Genomic DNA, 14,117 nt, shown 5'->3' on the forward strand with positions numbered 1-14,117 from the left:
ATACCCTTTCCCCTGAACAGGTTTCTACATTATGTTTTTGAATTTAAACCACATATGAGTCTTATTATGTGCTTTTGCTCAGTTTGACAAGTTGCCCCAGAACATGACCCCATATGACAAAATAGAATGAAAGTGTGGCATGCCCCCCCCCCCCCCCCCCCAAAGAACCACGGATGCTGCCGTTGGTGGGGTGGCTTGTGTGCCTCGCCTCAGTGGTACAGATAGCCATACTATAGGTACAACCACAATGGGAAAGCCAGATAAACATGTGGTTCCTGAAGAGGTGCAGCAGGCTTTTTAGTAGTTGCAGAGGCAACATTCAGGATGATTAGCTGATCTGGCCTTGTAACATCAACCAAAAGGCCTTGCTGTCTGCAAGGGGAAACTACACCCGTAATTTTTCCGAAAGACATGCAGTTTTACTGTACGGTTAAATGATGATGGATCCTCTTGGATAACATATTCCAGAAGTAAAATATGTCCGCCATTCAGATCACTGAGTAGGGACTACTCAGGAGGATGTCGTCATCAGGAGAAATAAGGCCAGCTTTCTACGGATTGGAGCATGGCATGTTAGGTCCATTAATCAGGCAGGTGTAACAGGACACCACCTTCTAGCATCACTATTTTTTTTATAGAAGTAGTCGATACCAGGATTAATCTCGAATATGGGATAGGTGAACATTCTCGGCTGTTTCACTGAAAGAATTTCATTTGATTTTGTATACGATGTATTATATTTCAGGCTAAAAGGTATAAAAAGAAATTAATTTGTTATACTCTGTGTGTAACGTTGGAATTATTCTTCTTTTAGAAATGTCTGAAATTATGGAATATCTGGCACACTTAAAATTCATATTATTAATTGCACAATCTAACGTGAATTATTAAATTTATTTCTGGATTCATTTATAAGATAGATATAATGTGGTAAAGATTCTACTTTTGTCAAGAAAGTTTGCAAACTCTTTTGCTTTGTAAACTCTGTGGAATATTGTGAGTGCCACAGAACATAGTGGTGGGCATGTCTTGGATGGAATCAGACATGTTTTAGACTGTGTCACTAATAATGTAATTTTTGGTGTGATAGAAGTGCAAATTGTAAAGACAGTGTGATATTGAAAAATTTGATGAACAATAAAATTCAAGAATAATACAGGCAAATCTTCATCAGTTATTTAGTCGTAAGGAACCTACAATGTTAAAAATAAAAATTTCAGCCACAAGAATGTACCCCTAGGTGCAATAACAGCTGCCATCAACAAGAAGAAAAAATTAAGATAAGTAAAAAGTTTTTCTTTTGTATAATTTACGCCTCTTTAAGCTTTTGAAAATAATGAAGAGACTAAGAGAAATTTAATGGTGATGTGTGGGAGGGTAAGATTACAAAGGTGGGCATCTTCCGGGATCTGTTGACTGATAACGAAGTTTTGTCTGTTGAAGAAGAAGAAAGGACAATTATTTGTGTATTTGCAGTTTTTATGTGAAAGAACTTCAATCACTGGACGAGAGAAGACCTGAGAGCTACCCAACAAAGTCAAATCAACAGTGACAAAATATCAACAATGACGGACCGAGTGAACTGAAACAGGACTTCACAAGTACGGCAAGGGACATCAATAAGGAAAAAGAAAAGTACAAAATATTTGTGAAACTAAATTTTTTTGTGGACTCTTGTGAATGCTAGGAAAATGAATAGAGACAAGGGTTGTAGTGATGAAGTGAAAAATGTAGGACATAGTCTAGACATGTTTGAATCAAGTGAAAGTGTAGTCAGCAAAGAAACAGTTAAATATGGTGTTATGCAGTTGATTTTGGCAAAATTCTGTGCAGTTAATGATCAGTTAACAGAAATAAAAGCCAATAACAAAAGCAAATTTAGTGCAGTTAATGATCAGTCAACAGAAATACGAACTGAAAACAATGATAAAATGGACAGGGTACAATATCAAATAGACCAACTTAGTAATCAGCTTTTGGAGCTAAAAAATGAGTTATCAATGGCTTAAAAAATGTGAATGAAAAAGTCAATGTATTAGAAAATAAATTTTTTGTTTTGGAAAATGAGTTTGTGGCCTAATCTGCACAACAAATGAAGAATGTTGATGACGCCAGAGTTAAACAGAAATCCGTAGCAGAAAAAATGGAACAGAACTTTAGTAGTTTAGATCAAAAACTTTTAAATGTTTAAAACAGTATGCTTATCGAAAGTTTTCCATCAACAATTTACATCCAGTGGATTTTCCTCACTACTGTAGAGATAATTGTGTCTCAGGCATGAGTGATGACCAAAAGTTTAAATCTGTTAAAATATGTCTTGGAGTTGAGGCTCTGTCTTGGGTAAATATAAATTTAAGTCAGTGGTAGACATACCAAACTTTTGAAAAAAGTTTTTAAATACATTTTGGTCAGAAGCTGAACAAGGGAGAATTAAAAGTGAATTTCTGAATGGTCCAAATTAGAGGAATAGAGATGGTACCCTAAAAAAGTTTTGTAAGAATCATCTTAAGAAATTAACACACCTTGACAAACCATTAGATGAAATGACTGACTGATGCACTCAAAAGGACATTGCCAGAGTGACTGCAGTGGGATTTACTAAATTTACAGACTTGACGATTGCCTTTAACAATTGTTACAATATGTTGACAGGCTGGATAGGGCAGTAGAAAGAAGCATGTACCATGATAATCGAAATGATAGAGATCACAATGTTAATAACAACAGATACAAAGATAATGGTAATTTTTATGAGGGACAAAATGGTAAGAGAGGCAGAAATTTTGAACATAAGCAGAATAGGAACAATGGAGATAACTATGGGCAATTTAACAGGAAAATCAATGCTAGAGGTAAAACTATTCAGGAAACGGCACTCTCAATGAAGGTCCACAGGTTTGAGTGAGGAAACACAACAAATACAGGACCCCCAATTTACACATACAGGGTGTTTCAAAAATGACCGGTATATTTGAAACGGCAATAAAAACTAAACGAGCAGCGATAGAAATACACCGTATGTTGCAATATGCTTGGGACAACAGTACATTTTCAGGCAGACAAACTTTCGAAATTACAGTAGTTACAATTTTCAACAACAGATGGCGCTGCGGTCTGGGAAACTCTATAGTACGATATTTTCCACATATCCACCATGCGTAGCAATAATATGGCGTAGTCTCTGAATGAAATTACCCGAAACCTTTGACAACGTGTCTGGCGGAATGGCTTCACATGCAGATGAGATGTACTGCTTCAGCTGTTCAATTGTTTCTGGATTCTGGCGGTACACCTGGTCTTTCAAGTGTCCCCACAGAAAGAAGTCACAGGGGTTCATGTCTGGCGAATAGGGAGGCCAATCCACGCCGCCTCCTGTATGTTTCGGATAGCCCAAAGCAATCACACGATCATCGAAATATTCATTCAGGAAATTAAAGACGTCGGCCGTGCGATGTGGCCGGGCACCATCTTGCATAAACCACGAGGTGTTCGCAGTGTCGTCTAAGGCAGTTTGTACCACCACAAATTCACGAAGAATGTCCAGATAGCGTGATGCAGTAATCGTTTCGGATCTGAAAAATGGGCCAATGATTCCTTTGGAAGGAATGGCGGCCCAGACCAGTACTTTTTGAGGATGCAGGGACGATGGGACTGCAACATGGGGCTTTTCAGTTCCCCATATGCGCCAGTTCTGTTTATTGACAAAGCCGTCCAGGTAAAAATAAGCTTCGTCAGTAAACCAAATGCTGCCCACATGCATATCGCCGCCATCAATCCTGTGCACTATATCGTTAGCGAATGTCTCTCGTGCAGCAATGGTAGCGGCGCTGAGGGGTTGCCGCGTTTGAATTTTGTATGGATAGAGGTGTAAACTCTGGCGCATGAGACGATACGTGGACGTTGTCGTCATTTGGACCGCAGCTGCAACACGGCGAACGGAAACCCGAGGCCGCTGTTGGATCACCTGCTGCACTAGCTGCGCGTTGCCCTCTGTGGTTGCCGTACGCGGTCGCACTACCTTTCCAGCACGTTCATCCGTCACGTTCCCAGTCTGTTGAAATTTTTCAAACAGATCCTTTATTGTATCGCTTTTCGGTCCTTTGGTTACATTAAACCTCCGTTGAAAACTTCGTCTTGTTGCAACAACACTGTGTTCTAGGCGGTGGAATTCCAACACCAGAAAAATCCTCTGTTCTAAGGAATAAACCATGTTGTCTACAGCACACTTGCACATTGTGAACAGCACACGCTTACAGCAGAAAGACGACGTACAGAATGGCGCACCCACAGACTGCGTTGTCTTCTATATCTATCACATCACTTGCAGCGCCATCTGTTGTTGAAAATTGTAACTACTGTAATTTCGAAAGTTTGTAAGCCTGAAAATGTACTGTTGTCCCAAGCATATTGCAACAAACGGTGTATTTCTATCACTGCTCGTTTAGTTTTTATTGCCGTTTCAAATATACCGGTCATTTTTTAAACACCCTGTACAATTAGACAATAATAAGAGTATTAATAATGTAGCACAGGTATCTGACGTTGAACAGAAAGAACATCAGATTTCTCATCTATGTTTCGATCAAAAGTTTTGGAATACTATTAATCATAGTGATGTAGATACTAATCACAAACCAGAATGTGAGAGTAGTGAGAATTTTGATGTAGTGTGTACTAATGATTTCTTACCTTGATCAGAAAACTGTTTTTGATGTATGCAAAACAGGTGATGACTGTATTGGATCTGAATTAGGTGGTATTTTTATGTAGATGTGAATGATAGCTGTGAAATGACTGAGGTTGGTATGTCTGAGACTGGTAGCTTATTGCAAATAAATGTAGGTGGTCATCATCATCATCATCATCATCATGCAGACTAATGATCCAAACAGTAAAGGTGAGTTGTCTGTATGCCTACAGAATAAAGGTGAAAACTTCTTGAAGTTTGTTTGGGATCAGGTTGTTGACAACATATGTAAATGTGCATTCTGGGATATGTTAGCTGTGGTAATTGAAAATTTGTACCCAAATTAGTGGAATGAAGTGAAAGAAGGGCTAAGTAGGAAAAGTAATTTTAAAAGTAATATATTTTGTGTTCCTTCCATAATAAGAGATGTTAGTTACGCTATGGTATTCATTGATTGTGTTAAATCTTTACCTGTCAACATGTGTAACCAAAGTAATGATATGATAGTAGTGATGTTGATAAAACCCTGCAAAAACAGTGTGGATGTAGAATTTGATGAAATTGATCTCTTAAACGAAGTGTCCAACAACATAGATGATGATTCAGATTTTGGATGTCCTTACATTAAGATTGATCAGTGGTAAGGGAACTGTTTTATTGATACAGGCAGCCTAATTTGTGTTATATTTGAACAATTTAGAGACAAGATTAAATATAGTAAAAATTTTGTGATAATGCCCGTTGTAGATTTAAAGATAAGAGAAGCTACAGGTAAGCAAAGCAAGAATGTAAAATGTCAAGTACTGTTAACATTTACAGTATAGAGGACAAGACCTGTGAATGTGAATGCATAATCATACCTAGTCTAGAAGAAAATATTCACAATGTTTGTAGATTTTTAAAACTATATAATTGTGTTTTGTTTGCCATGAATGTAGTATGTAATATGATGTATTTCAAGAGTTCTGCCTTATCCATTGACTGAGTGTAAATCCATTTGCAGATCCATAAAATTATGTAATTGTGTTTTGTTTGCCTGGAATTTAGAATGTAAGATGATGTGATTTTTAAAGATCTATCTTACCTACTGACTGAGTTAAAATCTATGATACAATATATAATTATGTGCTGTATTAGATTTTTGATTTAGAATTTGATACATATCTGCCATGAGACTAAATCAGATGTTTTTGCAATTCTGAAATGGAACAATGTTCATAATTTGTACTGCAAAGATTAGGAATAGTATCTAAGCATATCTGTCTGAATTACCTTATTAGTCCATTCTTTTCATTGTATTTAACTCTGTTTATTAATGTTTCATATGTGAACACTTTTTAATTTCATCTGACATTAATCCCATATAACTGACTTTGAAAAATTACTGAGGGGAACATATCTGGTGTGATGTGAAGAAGGTATTGAACAGCATATTTTGTACACAAAACAATGTTTCAGGATTTGATGCGATTGCTAGACAGGAAGTTACCTATCTGTTGGAGTGTGTGATGAGAACTCTAAAGAGGAAACTGAAAGATGTGGCAGATCCACTCCCACACTGCTGTGTGGCTGTACCCTGCTTGACCAGTCAACTTTCAGAAGATCGTGGGTGCTGGGTAATGTACTCGAGCATCTGTCGACTGGATCTGTGTTGTGACTGATATTTGTGAATTGTTAGCCACAACTGCTAAAGATAGTGTTATTCAGCACACATGCATATTTTTTTGAAAAATGGGGATTGACTTTCCAATGCATTATGTAACTTTAAATCACTATATATTTTATTTTTTATCAATTGTAAATGAATCTTCTAGTTTTTTGTGTACTTAAGTTACTTTGTATGGAAGACATCTACATGTAAAAACAATATAACAAGACGTACATATGTCTGCTTTCGTACTCTGATTTTGCTTCTCAAGTTACTACATTGTGTCACCATTCTCTGATCATCGCAACACTCTCTCTCTCTCTCTCTCTCCCCCTCTCTCAAAGATTTTTTGATAGATGTACTCGGTGTGGTTTGCATTCATCGGTCAATCCCCGCATCGTAAACTTAGGGCCTAACATTTTTCCACTATTTTGTTCTTTCAAGACTCAACATATCCTTAAATACTAAGGTTTATGTGACTAGATTGATTCCTAGTCATGACTGAGGATGTTTTTGCTCGTCTGTACCCACCATTGTGAGTTTTTCGATTTGACTCACTTGTACACTTTAAAGCTCTGAAATTTTTCTCTTCTGTTTTGAAGATTTTGAAGGTTTGATTGTATGATTGTTAACTTCCAATTTATAATTTTAATAATTCTAGTAATTTACATTGTCTATGTATTTATTTCTATAGTTTAGTGGTGTAATGTTGTAGATTTGACATTGTATTATTTGTCTTGTGACAGTATGTTCCACAGATCTGAAAATCTGAATACCATATCCTGATATATGTATAGATTGTGACTTGTATAGGAGATATTTTTCATATGTTTTCTGTAATATGTTGTGTATCAGATACTTCTATATGTCTATATTCTATCCTGAGCATCAGTTTGATTAGCAGTCATTTCTAAACCTTACTTGACTTACATAACACCTATATTGCTGCTCTTCAGAGGTTTGACTTTCAGATAACATGGGCAAGAATAGTGTCTTAACAGGAAAGTTATCTCTTGCATACAGGAAAAAATAAAATAAGCAAAGAGAAGGAATCAGTAGGAAATGTGTGTCTAATCTGAACCAAGAATCAACTGTCCTTAATCCTCTAAATACAGGCAGCCAAAGACAATCATCACAGTACAACAATGAAACAAGCTTAATGATGAATCAAATAATTAAGACACTATACTTCTGTCACAAAAGTACAAGACAGTTTAATTTTATGTTTCTGCCTAGCATTAGGGAACAATTTGGGAAGCTGTAACATTGTCCACAATAAGAAAATTGTTGCTCTCATGAAAATATCATTTCTGCCTTCACCTTCTCAATTGTATGGACCTCTAAAAAGCACAAAGTTTTGTTAGTATAAGGGGCAGTCAAATGAAAATGAGACCGATGATAAAAAAGTAATTAAACTATATATTATTTCAAAACTAATTACCAAAGCTGTTAATGCATTTATCCCACTGTGAGATAAGACAGTCAATGCCTTCATGGAGAGATGTTTGTGGTTGCCAACTGAATAATGGTTGTGCTTCTTCATCGAAAGTAAATCAACAGCCATGAAAGTTTTCCTTCAGGGCTCCAAAAATATGGAAATTGAGTGAGGAGAGGTTGGGACTGTTTGGAAAATGTGTAAGGGCTTCCCAGTAAAATTTCTGCAGCATAGTCGAAACAACCTTGGCGACATGTGGGCAAGTCCTTACACATCCTTTCCCCATGCAATTTCCATATTATTGGAGCCCCGAAGAAAGACATTTGTGATCATCAGTTTGCTTCAGATGAAGAGGTGCCTGCCTGGGTACAAAAATGGTTCAGTAGGCAACTGAAAACATTTTTCCATGAAGACATTGACTATCTTGTCTCACAGTATCATTGTACTAACAATTATGGTGGTTACTTTTTAAATAATCAACAGTTTACTTAATTTTTCCATGTGCCTTGTTTCATTTGACAGCCCCTTACAAAAACAGTGAGCTATCCTGTGTATAATAGACTAATCGAATACTTTGAGGTTCCAACATCTTGCCCAGTGCAGTACTTCACTGACCAATGCTGGCCACAGATCTTGAGCCACAAGCAACCAAGAAAACTGTTGCTACAAAATAGTGACTGCTTGAAATGATTTAACGTTTTTGAAAACTTATTATGACAAGGCAACGTCAAGAGAGCCATATACTTATATCTTTGCCTCATTTCTGTTTCAGATAATGTGGCTTCCTCTTCCTGTGTTCTGAATGACATGTCTAATCTCTCCAACCCCTTCAACCCCTCCCAGCCATTTCCTTCTTTTTCTACAATGAAAGTATCTGAAAACAAGTAGCACTACCTTAACTTATAAGTAACTTATAAGCTGTACTGAGAGCTGTGCTTCTTACAAACACCGATCAGCCCATCATTCTCTTTGTGAATTTAATAACAAGAAGAAAGCCAAAGATTGACATTTATTCTTTAATTGGAACCAACCAGGAGTAAGCTTGCAAATGTCATATAGACATGTGACACCATTACCACCTTTTGTCCAAAACAGAAAGCAAAGCTCCTAATTGGTTTAGCTAATGATGCTGTAAAATGTACATAAATGGTACCTTTACTATTCAATATGCGTCAAAGTTGTTGTGCAAAAATAATCTGGATAAAACTTTACAATATTTTGTTGTCAGGACTATGATGCTATGCAGGGCAATAACAGCCATAAAAATTGGAATTATTGCTGACAATATTAACCTAGAAAGAAGCTATCAAATCAATTCTGCATGGGCCTCATTTTGGTAACATGAATCATGATTATGTCCCACCTAAAAAAATACAGGCAGGTAACAGCTCAAAATCTCAGTGATCACATCAGGAAGCAGAGCAAATTTGTTTTACATAAGTGCATATAAAAGGAGGATTTAGACACTATGTACGTACTCCGTAGGAAGAAGAAAGAACAACCCAGTGAAACATTGAATCTAATTGATGAACACAGTTGGGTTAAAGTTATGAGGGGTGTGAGAAACGTAATGAGATTTGGTTTTTTTTTCCCCCTACCAAAGGTCCCCCCCCCCCCCCCAAAGCAACAATATTGCCCCCTTCAAAGTTGTTCCCTTCAGGAGCTATACACCAGTGGAGTGAAGACATTGTTCCCAGTCTTGGTAGCAGTGATGAAAGGCTCCAACTGGTAGGGCCTTTAACATGTCGGTCACACTCTTCGGAATGTTCTCCAGAATCGCAAAATGATGTCCTTTTAAGACATTTTTCAATTTGGGGAAAAGAAAAAAGTCACCAAGACTCAGATCTGGTGAATACGGGAATTTGCAACAACAGGAATGACTTTTGAGGTCAAAAATTCCATGATGAAAGTAGGCACATGTGATAAGGTATTTTAATGATGGAGCATCCACTTGTCTGTGTATCCAGTTTCACTCGATTCACTCTTTTCCTGAGCATTTCAAGGACATCTTTGTAAAGCACTTGGTTGACAGTTTGTCCTGGAGGAACAAACTCTGTATGCACGATACCCCTACTGTCAAAAAAGCAAATAATCATTGTTTTGATCTTTGATTTACTCACTCAAGCTTTTCCTGCTCGAGAAGATTTGTACTCAAAAATCCAGGATTCACCACCTGGCTTACATGAATGAACCATTCATGGTCATTGGCAATCCTCTCAAGAAGATCAATGCACACGTTTCTTCGATTTTCCTTCAGCTCAGTTGTGAGGTTTTTTGATACCATTTTGGTGTAAACATTTTGTATGTGCAAAAGTTTGGTAAAAATTTTATGTGCAGAACAAGTGTTTAAGTTTAACAGGTCACCCATCATCCTTATATTTAAATGTCAGTCCAATCTCAGAAGAGCATGCACACATTCAATGTTTTCATCAATTTCAGAAGTTGAAGGTCTCTCTGAGTCAGGTTAATCTTCAACATGTTTTCAGCCTTGAAAAAATGATTTGTGCCAGCAAAAAACTTGTGTTTTTGATAAGGAATGTTCCACATAGCCCTGTTTCAACTTTCGAAAAGTTGCACTAGTGAATTCCCCAAGTTTAACACAAAACTTGCCATAACATTACTCTAAGGTCCACTATTCCATTTTCATAATGCTCAACAAAAACACAGCTTCACTGATGGCAGTTTCAAAAATCATGTGATGGCTTTAAGAGCTGAAACTCAGATTGAGCATCTTGAAGGGATTAACACTCTCGTCTACACAAGTGGAATAACACAGCATTGCCATATCACTCATAGTGTTGTCAGTCTCATTACTTTTCTCACAAACCTCGTACATATTGGAACCCCATTCCAGTCTGAAATTTGGTTGTGGTGACAAACTGATCTGTAGAGCAGCCTGAGGTCTAGGTTAAGTTGGACGGTAACAGTCTGGTTGAAAGTTCACAAAGCCAATGTATGTGAAAGCAGAAAATCTGGTTGTGGTAACAAATTGACCTACAGTAGTGAAGACTAATGCCTATATCTGTGTCATTTTGAAAATGCACGAAGGGGGGGGGGGGGGGGGAGCTTCCTTATCACCACATGCACAGCTGTCATCATCTTTACACTTAAAGGTGCATAGATACCAGTGTTGATGCCCAGAGATGAGGTGGACAAGACTTTTTGTGGGAACTTAGTGCTTCAGCTACTCCATTCTTTTCAATTTTGCAAACATAAATGCACCTTGTCACCAATGAATGTATAGTAGACAAAGAATGTTGCCATTCTTTGTCTGCCATATCAGTACTGCATCTGTTCTGTAGTTATTGTCCACACTTTTTCTCTCTTTCCCCTGGGTAGCCAAACAAGTAGCCCCTCTCCTTTGAATCTGCAGATCTAAGGCATTTATTTCCAGGATTACTAGTAGGAACTCTATTTCTAGTGTCCTGTATGCACTCCACATTCTTTTCAAGATTTTTACCATCTCTCTTCACCTCAGTTTGTGCACCCAGACATTGGCTGCAAATGAAATTACAGCTATCAGTATATTTTCTAAAAATGTCTGATCTGAATTGTGGCAGCAGTACTAGTAATCTTGCACACAATTTCTGTTGTTCATTTGGACACTGGTTTCATTCAGTCAAAGTCATATCCTCATCCAAATGGAGACTAAGATATTCATAAACCTGCAGTGTTTTGGCTGACAGTTTGTTTAGTCTAGTGGTTGAATTTCATGTCTAGACAATCTGCCTTTCAGGAATATGTAAATTGTTTTATTTAGTCCCATTTGCAGCTTGTTGCACCTATACTAGTTCTGCACCAGGACTAAAACCTCATTATGTTTCTTTTTCCAACTGTGCTTTGGAATTCCTTGAAATATTATTTTCAATTTTTTTTCCATTTGTGTACTTATCATGCATGTTGCACTCACAATCAAGACAATGTATTTTGTCATTCCCCTTCCAATCACGTAGTGAGCAAAATGACTACTCCAGTCTTAATGTATTGGACTCACATTCTAGAGGACTGGCATTTGTTCCCCATCTGGCCATCCTGTCTTGAGTTTTCCATGGTTTCCCCTTATCACAAAGGTGAATGCTGGGATGGTTCCTTTGATTAGCCCATGACTGATTTCCTGCTCTTTCTGCTCCTTATCCTGTCCTGTTTTGTAAATGCTTTATATGTATGTATTATTATTGACTGTTTCCGACATATCTGATACTATTATGCCAATTGATCTATGGATGAATAAATAAATAAAATAACAATGATTAGCAGGTCATGTGCAGGTGCCACAACTCAAGTAACTTCTTGACTTGCTTTCGGTAATTCAAGTGAGGTGAGGGGAGGGTCCATCACTGTGTCCCAAAGGTAGGCTCACAGACGGATTCCTGGAGGCAGCCCTCTATGATGTTTCCTCATACTACTGTTTAGGTTATCCATAATATCTTCCAGTTTTTTTGCAGTAATCTAGCAGACTCATTGGATTTCTTCAACTCCCTGATCTTGGCAAAAAAAGAGGGCCACTAAAAATGATCAATAGCTTGCTGGACATCAGTCATCACTTCTACAGGTTAGCAAGACATTGCACTCTTGAGTAGTTCTAATGTCGAATTTATTGCATTCACAATGGAGCTCTTCTTCCATAAGCTGTATTGAATACAATTCGGTCCAATCAGCTCTGTATGGGTAAGTACATATGCAGAAAGAAGCACTTCTTGGATTTTTTCACAGAGTATTCATAGGGCACATTGGTAGGTATGTCACCACCTTTTTGAGTATTACTGCATCAGTCACTGTCGGCACCCTCCCCTGCACCAGAAACTCATTCCCAAGTGCCTCCATAAAATAATGTGGTACTAACTAACTACGCACTTCGTGCAGGTCCTCTGCACCAAATCAATGTAGTGCGGGAGCTGTGGAGCCTTAATGACAGTGTGATGTCAAAAATAAAGGAATGTTTCACTTAGCCACTCAAAGAAATTTCTTGAAAAGGGCGTGTGTTTTGTCTTGCAAACGAGATGAAGCTAACCTAATAATTACAGACAGTACTGCTACTGGATGTCACTTGTAGAAAATACACACTGCTCTGCTCATAGCTGAAACAAATATCTGTCATCAGTTTGCAGATGACCCTTGCATGATTTAACAGGGAAGATTTTTCTAGCAAAGTACAATAATAAGTACAGTGGCTCATTCGTGAAAATGAATATTAGAGTAGGTTCTCAAAATACTATCGGCAAAACATATCCAGGTTTGTGGACACACACATCCACAGGTACTAGTAGTAATTTGAAAATTCTTAGCTATCAAACTGAACTACATCTTGCAGTTGTTTAAGAACTAAAGTTGGTTTAGCCATACAGCAAAATTGATTTATTCTGACGGATGAACCGAATATTGAAACCTTGGCTCCATTCTATAAAATTTGGATTGACTGTTTGAAATAAGCCTGACGTTTATTTATACAGAAAGTCTAATGAAATTAAAAGTTTATCTGCAATTCAACCATGGGATGGGTGTTCTTGAATAAGACAGGACGCTTCTCGAAAGCTTTGCGAACATTGCAACGTCAGTGTCTAATTCACTGGAATCAATAATTCATTGATTGTTAATCAACTTTAATTCAAAGTTGCTGCCAACATCGCAAACAAACCTTACAAAGACAGACAGGCACGCGCTAAAGTACTTTACTTCTGTTACGCATTTAATGTAATTAACACTGAATGAAGACCTTCATTCTAATAACTTAATAAAACAACGAAACTGTCAAAAACTGATAAACACAGTTTAACAGTGTGTGATATTAATATCACTAGTAATAAAACATTTTCACGCGTCGTCTGCTTTACGATAGGCTTCTGAGGGAAAAAAAGAATGTATAAATATGAATACAAACACATTTTACGAAGCTTGCTTCACCGGAATTCAGTGGAATGTGTGTTCTCCTGGCACCTGCCGACTTTCGCTTACTACTGATCCTGCCTGTCATTATACGACATCGTACCTGAACTTTAATCAAACCGGTTTATCAAACGAATACAAAAACACAAGGTCAAGTGGGCGTTTCAAATTTACGCGGTGACCAGAGATAAATGACGCTGACACAGCAAAATCTTGGATCATAGAGCAAAACACATCCTGGCCATGGCTTCTACTTAAGTATGGAATGAGGAAGAGTAACCCTTAAATGTTTCCGTGCTTGTTGTAATTATTCGAATCTTGTCTTTGCATAACCTACGGGAGCGATGCGTAGGAGGCCGATTTCCACTTAGGATTACGAACCGTCTTGCTTTTCAACGCTGTTTTTCGTGTCCAACTGGCATTTTTGCTTTTCAGAAAATGTCCGACTTTTTGGTAGCCCAACG

General features: G+C 37.6%; 1 protein-coding gene across 3 annotated transcripts in view; it reads right to left on the bottom strand.

The window, feature by feature from the left end:
• LOC126259736 (saccharopine dehydrogenase-like oxidoreductase) overlaps window positions 1-13,792 on the bottom strand; it is a 143,981-nt gene extending 130,189 nt beyond the window's left edge. Inside the window, exon 1 of one of the 3 annotated variants that reach the window (XM_049956721.1) lies at window positions 13,649-13,792. In XM_049956721.1, the coding sequence (XP_049812678.1) occupies window positions 13,649-13,652 (4 nt within the window). In that variant the 5' untranslated portion in view covers window positions 13,653-13,792. The remainder of the gene's footprint in view (window positions 1-13,648) is intronic. The other 2 variants (XM_049956722.1, XM_049956720.1) reach the window with 2 other exon arrangements.
• Between the last annotated feature and the right edge of the window lie 325 nt (window positions 13,793-14,117).

Source organism: Schistocerca nitens, chromosome 5, assembly GCF_023898315.1.
Source record: "Schistocerca nitens isolate TAMUIC-IGC-003100 chromosome 5, iqSchNite1.1, whole genome shotgun sequence".
Lineage (NCBI taxonomy): Eukaryota > Metazoa > Arthropoda > Insecta > Orthoptera > Acrididae > Schistocerca > Schistocerca nitens.